The following is a 15,221-nucleotide window of genomic DNA, read 5'->3' on the forward strand; positions in this document are numbered from 1 at the left end:
CGTTCTTCCACCAATCAGCGTCCACCTTCCCAGCGCACCACATCCGTGCTGGAAATTTGTTTTGCTGCTGGTGGATGTCAGGTTTCGCTGGATAAACATCACAGTTTGAGCTTTTTTAGACGTAATCATGGACATTATAGTATCGTTTCCTTAAAAGGAGAAGAAACAGCGTCACTAGGCAGCTTTACAGCGCATTAGTACCTTTTAAATCATCAGTTTGTAGCTTATCTGAGCGAGAAAGCTAATGCTAACGACAGCTAGCTAGCAGGCTAACAAAGCAGGCTTTTATGATGAAACACCGTTAACTAGCTTACGTGCCCACCAGTTTACAGCCGTGTCAGAGCATAATTCATATTTACAGCCACTGTAGCGTATGTGTGAGTGACTTAACCCTGCAGCATGGGTTAGCTAATGCGTCTAGGCTCTGAAAATAAAACGTCTTCGCTCGTAGGTACTCGTGTGTCGATCACATTGCTGTCAAAGCTAGCTAACGTCACCTCAGAGCTCGGATTTACAGTTTTTGAGTAAGTCATCATCACGCAGGCATACATTGATAGATATATATCACTGGATACTTCCGTCAGGGGATTGATAACCCACCGGAGGTTTGATGTGTTGGACCGTCACTGTCGCCGGAGTCTCCCCAGGAAAGCCATGCTATGATGGTGCTACGGCGGTTACTGAGAAAGCGCTGGGTGCTGGGAGTAGTCTTCGGACTGTCTCTCATCTACTTTCTCACCAGCACCCTAAAACAGGTACAGAAACTCACGACACTAAAGCAAATGGTGTTAACTTCTGCAGCAGGAGTAGGCTGTCTTGGTATATAGTATATATGCTTTATAATTATAAAAGGGCGCAATAGAAATTCCAATTAATGAAATAACCAGATGTGTGTGTCTGTTTTTGGCTCATACAAGAATTCACATGACAAATCAAGGTGCTTCTGCACATTCATGCAACAATCTTGCAAACTAAACATTGCCCTGAAGCAGCCCTGCTCATTAACTTGCAGTATTTTCTTCGATACATGAGATATCGTCAAAGAAATGGTACAGCAAAATCAACCAGTGAAAGGGTCAGTGTCTTGAGGATACAAGGACATTTCACATGTGGACAAGAGAGGACAACCCGCTCTAAACAGCTGCCATCACAGCTGCTTACAGCCCAACACAGGGTGTCTACAGGTCCTGCAATATTTCAGTTTTATTTATAAAGCCCAATATCACAAATCACAATTTGCCTCAGAGGGCTTTACAGCATATGACATCCCTCTGTCCTTGGACCCTCACATAAGGAAAAACTCCCCTAACATACCCTTTAACAGGGAAAAATGGTAGAAACCTCAGGAAGAGCAACTGAGGAGGGATCCCTCTAACAGGACGGACAGACGTGCAATAGATGCGTGTGTACAGAACTGATCAACATAATAAATTAACGGTAATCTGAGTTAGAAGAGTTAGAGAGCAATGCAGGTCAGACAGTTATGACAGTAGCTACATAGCACTATAAAAAAATTTCTCCAAGCTGACAGCCCCAGTGACTTCTTAAAATCACTGGACAGATGGGAGAATTGCAGTAATAACTAGTGATGAGATTATGTTTTCTTTCTTACATTAGACAGTTATCATTTTCCCTCACTGCCCATTTTGAACTTACATCAGTGTGTTTACTTGGAAAGAGTACTTACACGTGTGTCACACACATACATGTTTATAATGTGTATTTCTATTGCAGGTTTGGTTTTAAATTTCATATAAGATGGTATTAAAAAGATCTTGAAAAGGTCTTATAAAGTTTAACTTGGTTATATCTGTAGACACCCTGCTACAGACATATTCAAAGTATTTGTTTTGTCCAATCAATAATCTAAAACCCAAAGATGTTCAGTTTACAAACACTGATAACTAAAAACACAGCAGAAAGTTGAGAAACTGGAACCCATACATTTATTAGCATGCCAGTATTTTTTGGCCTTAACTTATAATCTAATCATCTCAGCTATATCTGATTTAAATCAGAAGTTTTCCACTTATAGACACCTTATTTAGGCAAAGGTCTTGTATGGCTGCTGTAAGGTAAGGTCAAACACGTTAGGACCTTCTCTTAATTTGTTCAGTGAATAAAGGGCAATGAAGAAAAACATTTTAAGTTCCCAAAATAAGACTGCAAAATAACAGTTTATGTGTCAGCACTATGATTGGGGAGAAGAACTTTTTCAATTTCTAGCTCCACTGCATCTTCTCAATTTATATTGCATCGTTTTTCTGACTCTATTCTGAACTTAAACTTGTTTTGATGATATTTTGTGACCTTCTCCTGTGTGAATTTTTCAGGAGGAGCGAACTATACGAGACCGCACGCTCTTAGAAGTTAGAGATTCAGACCACCGCATCCCCTGGAAAGTCCGTTTCAACTTGGGCAACAGCAGCAGACAGATTACTCAGTGCAGAAACTCCATCCAGGGCAAGACGCTGCTCACAGACGAACTTGGTGAGTACTCACCACCATACAAACAAAGATAACACGTCTTTTTGCCTTTCATCAACATCTGTCTGTGTTAATGTTTTACAGGTTATGTCTGTGAGAGGAAAGACTTGCTGGTGAATGGCTGCTGTAACGTCAATGCTCCCAGCTCCAGACAGTACATTTGTAAAAGCTGCCTGGCCAACGGCTGCTGCAGCATCTACGAGTATTGCGTGTCTTGCTGCCTCCAGCCTGATAAGGTAATCTGTCACATCAAGGTTGCTCAGGGACTTGGGTTGTTACTGTCATGTAAAAAAGCTCAACTGTTCACGACTTGCAAGGCTGCTGCACATATACATTTTAATGGATTATATAAAATACAAGAATTAAGATAGTCTATCGCTCAAAGTTGCATTTTAAATACATCAGGAGCCATGAGGGGAATAAAGAACAGGTTGAGTAGATTGAAATCTGTACTGATGTGTTTTACTCATGCTCACTTTCTTATCTGTGTACTTTTCTTCAGCAACCTCTCCTCGAGCGCTTCCTGAATCGTGCAGCTGAAGGTTTCCAGAATCTCTTCACTGCCGTGGAGGATCATTTCGAGCTGTGCCTGGCCAAGTGTAGGACCTCTTCACAAGTACGTTAGGAGATAAACATTCAACTCTGACACACCACAATGCTATCTTTCTAAATAATGATTTCTAGCGCAGTCATTTTGAAACTAAGCAGGATGAGTGAAAACGGTGATCCCTGAGATACGCAGCCTGTTGACAATGAGAGTAATATTTTGCTCACATCATATTCATCTGTGTACTTGTTGGACACTGTCAGAGTTAGATAGAAGATATGCATTTTCATTAATGTTTCACTATGAATCACTGCAATTGTCTCCTCAGTGTGTTGAACGTCAGAAAGTGGCTACAGGGATTTTTGGCTGTTCTCCTTATGAGTATTATTATATTTGTTTATCATACAAGGATTCTCTAGAGATAAAAAAACACGTTCACCTTCATTCTGCCCTGGCTTTGACCTTTCTCCCCGCTATCAATTGCTTACAAAACTCAGAATTTGAACATTTTTTTAATTGTTAGTTGCTTGAATGAATTATTTTCTTTATTTTTTTCCTCTCATGCAGAGTGTTCAACATGAAAACACGTACCGAAACCCTCAAGCAAAGTACTGCTACGGCGAGAGTCCTCCAGAGCTCCTTCCTGTATGAGCAAGTTTCATCGTAGGGTTTAGGAAGTACAGGAGCAGCAGTGCCCCCGTTAGTACACCCAAAGGTGCTTGAAGAAGAGACTCTCTGCAAATGAACTGCTGTCTTGGACAGTTTTGCGTTATGGTGACAAAGAGACGGACACATCCAAGACCAACCTCACAAAATGGACTTAATGCTGTATGTGATTTGATTATTTTACACTTCATAAGTGCATAGAACGCTTCATACATTCATCCGTGATGATCATCAGGTCTACATTAGCAGGCAGCTCATCCATCATGATTCGCTTCGGACCGGTTCATGTCATTAAAAAATAGGCTTCATTTTTGAAAAGAATTTAACAGCTGTTTCATGTTTTGTTGTAATTATTTTTTAAACAGCTAAAAATGTGTCATTACTTTTGTGTGTAGTGCATGCATACCAAACTGCTATTTAATAAAAGTGACTGTGAAATGAAACGAGTTACAGTTTGTGCTTCGTCTGAATCAGGGTGTCTAGAGGTCCTTAAAAAGTCCTAAGTTCAATATTACAGCAATAAGGCCTTAAGAGTCATTAAATAGTCTTAACTTTTAATTTGTGAGGTTTTAACTACTACAACTACCGTTCTATGCAAAAGTCCACATTTCTAATGTTACAGATCTTAGAAAAATTAAACCACTGTCATTTTGCTTCATACTTGAACTTATCTGTTGGCAAAATATAGACTGACTTACTCTAATGATTTCTGCAGTCAGTGTTCAGCTTCAATTTTAAAAGCCACAGACCAAGCCAGAAATGTTGGTTTAGTCATGGACTTACACGTGAATTTTAATTGGTGAATGGACCTGCACGTGTATAGCGCCTTTCAAGTCATCTGACCACTTAAAGCACTTTTTACACTACGAGTCACATTCACCCATTCACACACATTCACACACTGGTGGCCGAGGCTACCATACAAGGTGCCACCTGCTACTCAGTTTTTTAACATTTGGGGTTCTTGCTCAAGGATACTTCGACATGCAGACTAGAGGAGCAGAGGATCGAGCCGCTGATCGTCTGATTAGTGGATGACGCGCTCTACTTCTCAGCCACAGCCGCCCCAGTTTCAATTTCAATAGCCACATTAAGACAATTACAAAGTCAGCCTACTATCACCTTAAGAACATCTCAAGGATCAAAGCACTGATGTCTCAGCAGGATGTGAAAACACTCGTCCACGCATTTATCTTCAGTAGATTCGACTACTGTAACAGTGTCTTTAACGGTCTCACAAAAAAATTGATCAGACAGCTGCTGCTCGAGTCCCCACTAAGACCAAGTAAGTGGATAACATCACTCCAGTTCTGAGGTCTTTACACTGACTTCCTGTCACTTAGAAAATCGGCGCCGAGTGGTTTAGGGCCCAAATACATTCCTGACCTTCTGCTACACTGAGCCATCCAGACAGGTCGGCTTTGTGTCCCCAGAGTCAAGACTAAACATGGAAATCAGCGTTTAGTTTTCATGAACCACATATCTGGATCAAACTCCCTGTCTGCTGCTGCCTTTTATTAGATATCTGTTACACTGAATTGTGACTTTTATGTTTGTATTTTACACCTGAAGTTGTATATTTTAGCCTTTTTTATTTTAAATTCTCTAGCTTTGTAATGCTGTTTTTGATTGTATTTAAATGTGCTTTTATAATGTGTCTTTTGCACTTTCTCTTGATGCTTTTGATATTTTATGTAGAGCATTTTGAATTGCTTTGTTGCTGAAATGTGCCGTATAAATAACCGTGCTTTGCCTAAAATGTTAAAACCACCAAAGTCCCAACGAAAAGAACAAATTTTAGGCTTGTTAAAGAAAATGTATGGGCTGAATGTGCACGAGACAAGGAAATAGTGCTGTATAATAAAGCAGTTGTTGTATTTTATTAGCCAAAATGAATATTACATTAATGGTACAAACAGATGGTACAGTCAAAGCATTCAAAAAGCTGTGTTTTGTTAAAAAAAAAAAAAAAAAAAAAAATCAGACTTGTTTGAAGCTCATTCAGAGCCACCAAACACTGGAACTTCTAATTGAATATTAATTGATCACTTCATTTGAGGAGGACAAGACCCACATTAATCTTTGTTATAGTGTTTTTGTTCGCTCGCATCACTTTGAAGGGACTTTGACAGACTTATCTGCCTCACTGTGCGCTGTCCATCTGTCCGCAATTTCCAGTACAGTGATTGGAGTCCAAACTGGTGGCTCTCTGTAGGTGATTCTTATCAGCTTCTCTTTCTACCTCAGGCAACGTAGCACCGCTCACAGGGGATAGATGGCCAGATCAAAACAATTAATCATCATGAAGGCTGAGAAAACAAACTGTCGCAATCAGGAATTGTATTAATTTGGCACGTTGATTAATTACTGTCACGGGGGAACGCTGTCAGTTGCTTAAAAGTAGCAAGTTTATTTGAACAAAGACATTTTGGGTGTAGTTTGACATTTTGGGAAATGCTTTCTAGCTTGCTGAGAGTTTGATGAGACTAGTGCTCAGTTTACTCTCAGTAAGAGAGCAAATAAGCCTATTTCCCAAAATGTTGTACTACACTTATAAACACTTTAAAAAAAAATGTGAAAATTCTGATTTAATCAGCTTTTTTTATTATCTATAACTGTTTGTTTAAAAGAAGCACCTCTGGAAAATTGCTTTAAAATCTATTCATTCAAATTCTATAAAAAGTTAGACACAATATTTTCAAATGTTAAAATGCTGTATACATTACAAATGAGCATTAAAGGCACAGTTCACCCCAAAATCAAAAACACATATTTTTCTTCTTAGCCATAGTGCTATTTATCGGTCTATATTATTTTGATGTGAGTTGCCCAGTGTTGGAGATATCGGCCCTAGAGATGTCTGCCTTTTCTACAGTATAACAGAACTAGATGGCACTCGGCTTGTGGTGCTCAAAGCGCCAAACAAATACATCTGAAAACCTCAACAGCAATGGCTCTTTTCAGAAATCATGACCCAGTTACTCGAGATAATCTACATACCTTGTTGTGAGCAGTTTCATGTAGGAACTATTATCTTTCCACCAAACCACACCCACCGAACACATCACTTTGCAGAAGGAAGTGTGCATCTACTCACGGACGAGAGGCTCATGCTCATGACAGCACAAGATGTAAACATTAATGGCGTCCACTTCAGCTGAGCTGTAACATTAGCTAGCTCAGCGGTGCTAGGTGAACTAGCAGTAGATGCACTTTTCCTTCTGCACGGTGATATGGTTAGTGGGTGTACAAAGACAATAGTTCCTACATGCTCACAAGTTATGCTGATTGTCTTGAGTATCTGGGCCATGATTTCTGGAAAGAGACATTGCAGTTGAGGTTTTGAAATGCAGACTACAGCTGATATCTCAAACACTCTGCAACTCACACAAAAACTATCTAGACTGATAAATAATGCTGCAGGTGAGAGGAACAACACATATTTTGAAGTTTGGGGTGAACTGACCCATAAACAAATCTTCAGAAATTCCTTTACCATTAACGAAAAGCTGCCGTAAACTGCGTCTGCATCTCATATTGAGATTACAAGAGATATCCGCTCCCCGCTAAGTGCTTTTTGTGTGTTGCCTCCGGACCTTTATGCTTTATCTTACTTTTCCCTTTGACCTTTGGAATGTGGACCACAAACTTATTCTCCAACCAGGCCAGATAGTCCCTGGCTGTCTTCAGCAGAGTGTGACTCCACTGCTTCCTATCAAACGTGTGCTTGGGCATAGTGGGTGGGGCTGGCTTCTCTGAGCACGCGCCTCCGAGAACGTCCTTCACACATGCTGTGAGCATGTTGACCTTGGAGATGGCGTTCTTGAGCTTCTCGTGGAGTGAAACATCAGTGGGATTGAGGTTGTTCTTCTGGTCATCCAGGACTTTCCCCAGGCCTTGAGCCATGAAGAGGAGGCTGCACTGAACTTTGGACCCATTGGCAGAAGAGTCCTGGTGAACCTTGAGCTGAGGGAAGCCTGGAGACCAAGTGCCGAGGTGTTCCCCATTGGCTTTGTCCTGGAAGAGAAAACCAACAGTAATTCTACTGGAAGATTCATTTTGCTCATCACATAAAATATAAAGTCTGCAATCCAACCATCAGTCTCCTCTCCAAGGGGGGACCCCTGTGGCGAAAATAACTGGAGGTCTTTAAGAGGCTGTGGGGTGCTCATTTTTTAAGCTAGCATAAACAAAGTAGTATCTTGTGAAACCAGACAACCTAAGGCATAGATTGATACCAACCATGTCGGCATATCTTGTAGGGCATGAGGCTAAATAAAGCTCCAAACTTTGGCTAAATTTTGGCGACAGAACAATTGGTATGACCATTTTCAAAGGGGGCCCTTGAACTTTTACCTCAAGGTATCTGAAAGAAAATGGGTTCTCTGGGTACCAGTGAGTCTCCCCTAAACTTGAGAAGGCTTGTTACCAGTAAATATTTTGTTCCTCGCTATCAATTTGCTCCTTTGAATTAAAGCACAGCCTGGTCTTACCTAACATGTAGATACATAACACCTAAAATAAAATAAGAAACCAAAGTATATCAGAGTGTGGCTCCTTAATTCTCCATATTAACATTGTTTTAAACCAGCCTCTAAACTTAGACAGCATAAATGAAATCCTGAATTTCAGTTAGGGCCTTTAGTTTTGGTGTGGGCCCCATCTGGTTGCCAGACTATCACAGGGCTGACACATAGAGACAGACAACCACTCACATTCACACCTACAGGTATTTTAGAGTCACCAGTTAACCTGTGGGAGGAAGCCGGAGCACCTGGAGAAAACCACGTTGACACAGGGACAACACGAAAGCACAGAGGGGCTCCCCCACACCAAGGAACTCTCTTGCTGTGAGGTGACAATGCTAACCACTGCATCACCGTGCCGATCATGCTTCTGTTTTATTTACAACAAATACACTCGATTTGAACAATTCAATCTGTTCCTGCTTCGTGAATGATTTATCTTTACAGCTAGATTTACGTTTCAGATTAAAATGTACACGTCAGCTCAGCATTACAGATGTTGAGGAGTTGCATTTTTACATTATGATTAGTTTAATCAGTAAAATGCATCACTATAACATCTAAATCTATAACACAGACTACAATGTGCTTCACCTCCACCAACTACAAACTTGAGGAAGAAATTCCACTGTGAAGACTGTTCTCATAACACACACACACACACACACACACACACACACACAGCAGTGTTACAATACTTACAAAACCTTTCAAGCTCTCTTCAACTAGACTTTTGGTGAGGGCGGTCAGCTCTTTCGGTTTGCATGAATCACCTGTTGCATGTTTCTTCAGAGCATGTCCTGCACTGTCCGAGCTTTGCAGCAGAATCACCATCCAGGTGCACAGCACTGTCAGAAAACCTGCAAGTGCAATAGGACAATAAAAATGTTTTAAATCCATCAAATAAAAAAAAAGTACTTTCTGATACACTTTTATGAATGAATACAGTTAAGTGAGTTGCATGGCATACTTTACCTGCTCTGTATTTCATTCTGACTCCACTCAAGTTATCAGACATGACAAGGACCGATTCCTATGTGCAATCACAATCAGGCAAGATCATATTTATATTTGCAAACCTCTCAAAGGAGGCGTGTGAAAGCAGTTCTGAAGATAAACTTCCCCTATCTCTATCTAAGCCATATCCTTTGATGAAAAAAAGGAAAGCGGCAAACTAACCAAGATTGGGTTCCTTTGACAGGTCAAAACCTTGCACGGTACTTTTTTTTGTCACTTCCACCTAAGGAAACGCTGCAAAGCATTGGTAGAGATAATTGGCATTTACGCATCTGTCACACAGGTTTACTCACTTGATGACACCTTGTGTTTTTGTATGCTGAGTAACATGCACAGAAATTTTGCAAATAAATAAAAGAGAAAAATCCACTCTGTTCTTAGGCCTAATTTAAATTAATTTCCCTGCAGAACTTTGGTTTGGGAAATTATTTTGGTTCCTTTATAAAGAATAAATACAAACTTTTATCACTAGCTTTTATTCACCTTGCATGATGAAAACACAGCAGTGGATTTGTATTTTGCACAAGCAATTGTTTTTACTCTGGAACCAACACCAAAGACAAATATCTGTTATTTCTACATAATTTCAGGTTAAACACCGACAAACAACACTCTTTAATATACGTCAGCGCATTTTGGTGATGACATATGTACGTAATGAGTCATTCCTTCTCTGATCCCCCTCACGCAATACTTCCTGTGTGCAGACGTGACGCTAACCACACAATATCCTCTCATGTCAACCCGGTTCAGTCCAGTTCAACCCTGCACATGCTTTTCTTCTTCTTTTTTTTTTTTTTTTTTTACTCTTCATTACCAGTTTGATGTGGTTGATATTACACAAGCAAGGACTGTTGGGGTTTGTTTCAATTCTTAGAACTTAAGTTTGGTTTTTGTTGTTGTTATGAAAACCTTTTTGCTCTTTTGAGGAAAAGAAACTCAAGACAGAATCCTGAAGAATTGTTTATTAGGCTTCATCAGAATACCACAAAGTAGTCATCAGAAATACTCAGCAGACGCAAAATAAAAGGGATATATACATATATATCACACTTAAATTTAACATTTGAGCATATTCTATAAACATATTTATTAACCATTTTGTTAATTCATGTAAATGTAAAATGCACTGTAGAGTTGCTGCCCCATATAAAAGATCATTATGGAGGAATTATTTTCAAATTCAGCTTATAAAAACTGCTAATTAAGAAATTTCAGAGGAAATAAATTCAGACACATGGTTTTCAAAGTAAAATATTTCAATGCTATGAATTAATCAGTGTCTGTTAAAAGTGAAATTCTTGTGTCTCTTATTGCTTCTATAGATTATAGATGTTGCATGCCACTGAAAATTTTAAGGCAGCTGTTGAAGAATGAGACCAAAGTTTCGGAGTCTTTGAAGCTATTAAAAACTATTAACAAAACAGAGGCTTAAATTAACACTGTGAAATTCAAAAATAACTCAAAAATACTTTCCTCCATTGACTTGAATGTCCTTTTGCCCTCTCAGCCTCACTTAAATGGAGCATACCACCTGCTCAGGCAAGCATGTCGGTGAGCTACATATATACAAGGCATCAAATGATACAAAATAATGTACAAAAAATTTATTTCAGCTTTCTTAGTTATGACAGACATCACAAATGAGCCATTGGCACACACACACACACATCCATGAGTACACTGTCTTTAACACTACCTGCATCAACAGGGAATAAATAAAACAAACAATACAAGTACAGAAGTTACACTTATGCTACATTAGCTAACTAATAAATTACTAATTGAAATAAATAACAGATTTACCGAGACATTTAGCTGAAATACATAATGTTATACTTTTTATTTGAAGCGCATTGAGTTTACGTCTGTCGTATGAAATACATAAATATTACATTGTACAAATAGTCTTTTCAATAACTTAATAATATCATCATCATCGTTTTCATCAACACTTTAAGAAAATAAATACCTGTGTTATAAATATATCAATTATCGAAAGGTCCAGTATGTAGGATTTAGGGGCATTTGATGACAGAAATATAAAATATCATAACTATATTTATAAGAAATACTATTCATAGCTATGTTTTCATCCATTTGTGATCACCTAGAAATCAGAATTGTGTTTTTGTTACCTTAGAATGAATCATTTATATCTACATACAGAGCGGGTCCTCTTCCCTGGAGTCTGCCATGTTCTTTCTACAGTAGCCCACAGTGGACAAATCAAACACTAGCTCGAGACTGTAGTTCTTCTACAGGCTTGGCAGATGGAAGACAACCTCACTACTAAACAACATTAAATCCTACATACTGGACCTTTAAGATAAATTGCACTTTGCTGGTCATAGATTTAATTCACATTCATATTTAGAATAAATAAATATCCATAAATAACAATAACAAAAATGAACACAGTGTAAAGCAAGGCCATTATTTTCAAAGGGTAGCATGGCTGTGCTCTCATGGAGTCATAATGGTGCATGCTACATTGATTTTCCACCAGGTTTTACAGCCAAACAAACTAAATTAAAGTGTAACACCAAATACTCTCCACACACACATCCAGTGGGATCCTGCATTGACCTGAGGCAGATGTTTTGGCAATGACTTATTATAACTGTGAAGAAGAACGAAGGGAAAGAACATTTTCTGTCACTGTAAATTTCCAGTTCTATAGCGCTACTCTCTGATAACACTGGGACTTTGGTAAATAAATAAATAAATACATAAATAAATAAAAATCCCAAGCATGGCATAATATACCAGAGAGTCATTGTCTCAGTCTATTTGTCACAGACTGACGTTGCCTCTGAAAGTACCTGCTCCACTTGTATAAGCCAGTCCCTCAGGCTGACTAGGACAGCCCGTCCATATTGTTTTATTTCATAGTCATTACTGTGGGACAGCTGTGGGGGGGCTGCTGTTGTCGGCAAAGAGTCGTTGTGTATGAGAATAGCCTTCATTCTATCTGAATGGCTGGAGAGGCTTCCTTTCACTTGTGACAGGGACTCCACAACAGATTCCTGATATTCTTGTACCTTTGAAATGTGCAAATAAAAAATCACATTCTTGATGTAGATGTCCTGCAGCTTCTCAGAAATGTTGGTACCAGATACTGTGGAGGTGGGAACATCATCTCGATTGGACCCTCTCTTGACACGATTTTTTTCATCCTGTTAAAAAAAAAAAAAAAAAAAAAAAAGAGGTGGTGAGGTTTTAATGAATTCACTATAAAAAGGGCAGAGTGAAGATGATGATTGTAAAATACACATAGAAATTTCATCAGAAATTTCAGTAAAAGAGAAATCCGATCTGTCTTAATCTGTCAGTTCAGGCAAAATTAAATGTGTAGACAAAAAAAATGTATATAATATATAAATATATAATAATAATAATAATAATATATGATACAAAAATAAAAAACAAAAATATTAATACAAAGATAACAATTAAATGTATAAACAAATGATGTTTATTTTAGGTTTAAATGGTAGCTGAAGGTGATGTTTTCTGTTGCAGTATGAAGTAAAGTTATAATACTTAAAATAATCATGTTTTTTTTAATAATAGAAATAGTCAGCATTTTTCAGCATTAGCCATTTAATTTACCTACATTCTGCAAATACCTTTCTACATATTAGTTTTCACTGTAAGTGGAGGAGTCCGCCACACTCATGCTGGATTCAAATAAGGATGTTTGCATTTAATCCAATGTTACAGTGTTTTTATTTTAATCTCAATGACATCAGCGTCACTCACACCAAACATTTCATCCTACTACTACTTCACATTAAAAGCATGCAACTAGCCAAACACTGGGCAGGTAAAACAATTCGCTGGACTTCCTGCCGATTAAAAATGCGACAATAAAATCTTAATTCTTGACATTTTTGACAGTGGATAAGTTTTAAATATTCCAGGAAACAATGGAACATGATATGGCAGTCATAGTAAGCTGTTAAATGATTGTTAAATATCCTGCTGTTGAGCTTTTGAAACTGTTATTGACCGACATCAGTTTGTTTGGCTGCACTGTAAACCGAGTTGCTCCAGTTGCTCTTTTGCTGTGTTTCTGACAAAGTATGTGCTAAAGGAATGTTTGCTATAGTATAAAACTGTTACCATGGTAAATACTGATATCACCAAATTTACAATTTCAAAGTTTAGTGCAGCTTTAAACTGACCTTCTCTGTGGAAAGGTGTGTGCATCTACAAAGAGGGATGCCCATGCTTTTGCTGATTCTTCAGGGGATTTGCTGTACGTCTATTTTTGTGATTGCTTTATGAGTGACTGGGATGGGCTAATGATGTCTACAGTGTCAAGCCCAACAGTGTTAGCGTTACAAAAGCCCATAAAGTCACATTTATAGTAGAAGGCAGCAGGGGAGGATAAAATTCTAACAAGAAATAGCTGGAAGGTCACTTTGTCTGCAAGTTCTCTCAGATATCAAGTCACAAGTTTTGGACCACTGGATACACTTAATTGTTTTAGTCCCTAGTAGCCTGGGTTTTGTGCATGATAAGAACAAACTATGTACAGGGAATATACATAAAGAAAATGACATAATCACTGGGTGGTACTTACATATTCAACAAGTGTATTCTTTACTTCTTCTTTCAGCTGATCTAAAATATTCTTGGTGCTGTTCACGTCACAGTTGGTCTGAGTTGGACGAAGAACCACAGGCCTCCACTGGACTCCCAGCAGCATCAAGATAAGTACTAAGAAAAGATTATGTGGACATAGGTGACTCAAAATGCAGCACAGAGTGTAAGATAAAAGGAATCTGCTTCTTTTAGCATGGATTCCTCTTTGGATTTGACCTAAATAAGATCACTCTCTGCTGGTATCCAAATATATATCAACCTGCACATTTACACTACTACTCAAACAAATAAATGCATAGAAAAGTCTGTACCAAAGCTTGCTTGTAACATAAGTCATATAAAAGGTATATAAAGGTGCTATATTTTGGACATTAAACCCAAGAAGTTAAATACTAAACTGCACTTTTAGACACATCAAATAACATTAATCTTTTCTTAAATTGTGGAAATAAATATTATAAAGATATTTACCGTAGCGCCTTAGAAGTCTGTTGAGTGCACAATCCATAGTGACAGCAGTCAGTGATTTGGTTACTGTTCAGCAGCTCTTGATAACAAACCACGTTATAAACAGCAAGGTGCAACGTTGCAAAAATAATTTTTAACTGGTGCAATGGGCTATATATACAGTATTTTCAGTGCTCGGTCATCTACCCACCCACACTGACACACACAACAAAACCTCCAACCCTACAAGGAATCACAAAATTCCATGATGACATTTTCTTTAACGGCGTCACTCATGCTATGACAGCATGTCGCTCGTCTCAGCCCCTTTGGTTTGAGCAGAGGTGTGACTTGTGTGCTCCTCAGATAATATCTTGGAAACAAGGTTCACACTCAGAAATGGAAATAAAATGTATAACACATCATATACAATCAAAGGTCATTAGCTTTAGAATTATAAGCATATTCAGTGATGCACTACTTGACTGACAGCTTTCAGGCATCTGAGAATGAAAACAATAATGAAACAAAATGATGAAATATGCAAATCGACACCCTGTTTTGAGTAATTCAGTGATGATTTGTCCTCTCACTCTCTGTGACAAGGGGTCATAAGTTAAGTGAACACAAGTCAGAAAAGTTGGGAAGTCTCAACTATTGAAAAAAGGTCATCTTTAAGTCATTTATTGACATCACATAATCACCGAATAAATTTCAATTGAGACTTTTTTTTATTATCAGTATCTCTTTTAATGCATGGTTTGTGTCACCTTACAGTATACGGTATAGAAATACAAATGCTGCTTCAGTAGGCTTTTCTTTACCAAACTAGTCATTACAGTAATGCAACACAAAATGAGTACATATTCATTATACATACATGTAAATCAATTGAGACTTTTGATTTTGCCCAACTA

The 15,221-nt window shown here is 38.3% G+C and overlaps 2 protein-coding genes across 2 annotated transcripts; one reads left to right on the forward strand and one right to left on the reverse strand.

Moving 5' to 3' along the window:
* The first annotated feature begins 42 nt into the window (after nt 1-42).
* Nucleotides 43-4,102, forward strand: spring1 (SREBF pathway regulator in golgi 1). The gene is made up of 5 exons (XM_049578648.1): nt 43-755; nt 2,334-2,490; nt 2,572-2,723; nt 2,990-3,103; nt 3,602-4,102. The coding sequence occupies exons 1-5, from the start codon at nt 660-662 to the stop codon at nt 3,683-3,685; spliced, it is 603 nt and encodes a 200-aa protein (XP_049434605.1). The 5' UTR covers nt 43-659; the 3' UTR covers nt 3,686-4,102.
* A 1,469-nt stretch (nt 4,103-5,571) lies between these two features.
* Nucleotides 5,572-9,277, reverse strand: LOC125890148 (uncharacterized). Its single transcript, XM_049578643.1, has 3 exons — nt 9,202-9,277; nt 8,929-9,086; nt 5,572-7,717 (listed from the first exon to the last, which is right to left on the reverse strand). Exons 1-3 carry the CDS (start codon nt 9,242-9,244, stop codon nt 7,244-7,246), a joined length of 675 nt encoding a protein of 224 aa, XP_049434600.1. The 5' UTR covers nt 9,245-9,277; the 3' UTR covers nt 5,572-7,243.
* Nucleotides 9,278-15,221: the final 5,944 nt, after the last annotated feature.

Source organism: Epinephelus fuscoguttatus, linkage group LG6 (assembly GCF_011397635.1).
Source record: "Epinephelus fuscoguttatus linkage group LG6, E.fuscoguttatus.final_Chr_v1".
Classification (NCBI taxonomy): Eukaryota; Metazoa; Chordata; class Actinopteri; order Perciformes; family Serranidae; genus Epinephelus; species Epinephelus fuscoguttatus.

Excerpts from the sequence above, each read along its gene's own strand:
- LOC125890148 (XM_049578643.1), bottom strand. The coding sequence starts at position 9,244 with ATGTCTGATAACTTGAGTGGAGTCAGAATGAAATACAGAGCAG. Across the intron at positions 9,087-9,201 it reads CAGAATGAAATACAGAGCAG|GTTTTCTGACAGTGCTGTGC; the intron begins GTAAAGTATGCC and ends TTGCACTTGCAG. Across the intron at positions 7,718-8,928 it reads AAGAGAGCTTGAAAGGTTTT|GACAAAGCCAATGGGGAACA; the intron begins GTAAGTATTGTA and ends TTTCTCTTCCAG.
- spring1 (XM_049578648.1), top strand. The coding sequence starts at position 660 with ATGATGGTGCTACGGCGGTTACTGAGAAAGCGCTGGGTGCTGGGAGTA. Across the intron at positions 756-2,333 it reads TCACCAGCACCCTAAAACAG|GAGGAGCGAACTATACGAGA; the intron begins GTACAGAAACTC and ends TGAATTTTTCAG. Across the intron at positions 3,104-3,601 it reads AGTGTAGGACCTCTTCACAA|AGTGTTCAACATGAAAACAC; the intron begins GTACGTTAGGAG and ends CCTCTCATGCAG.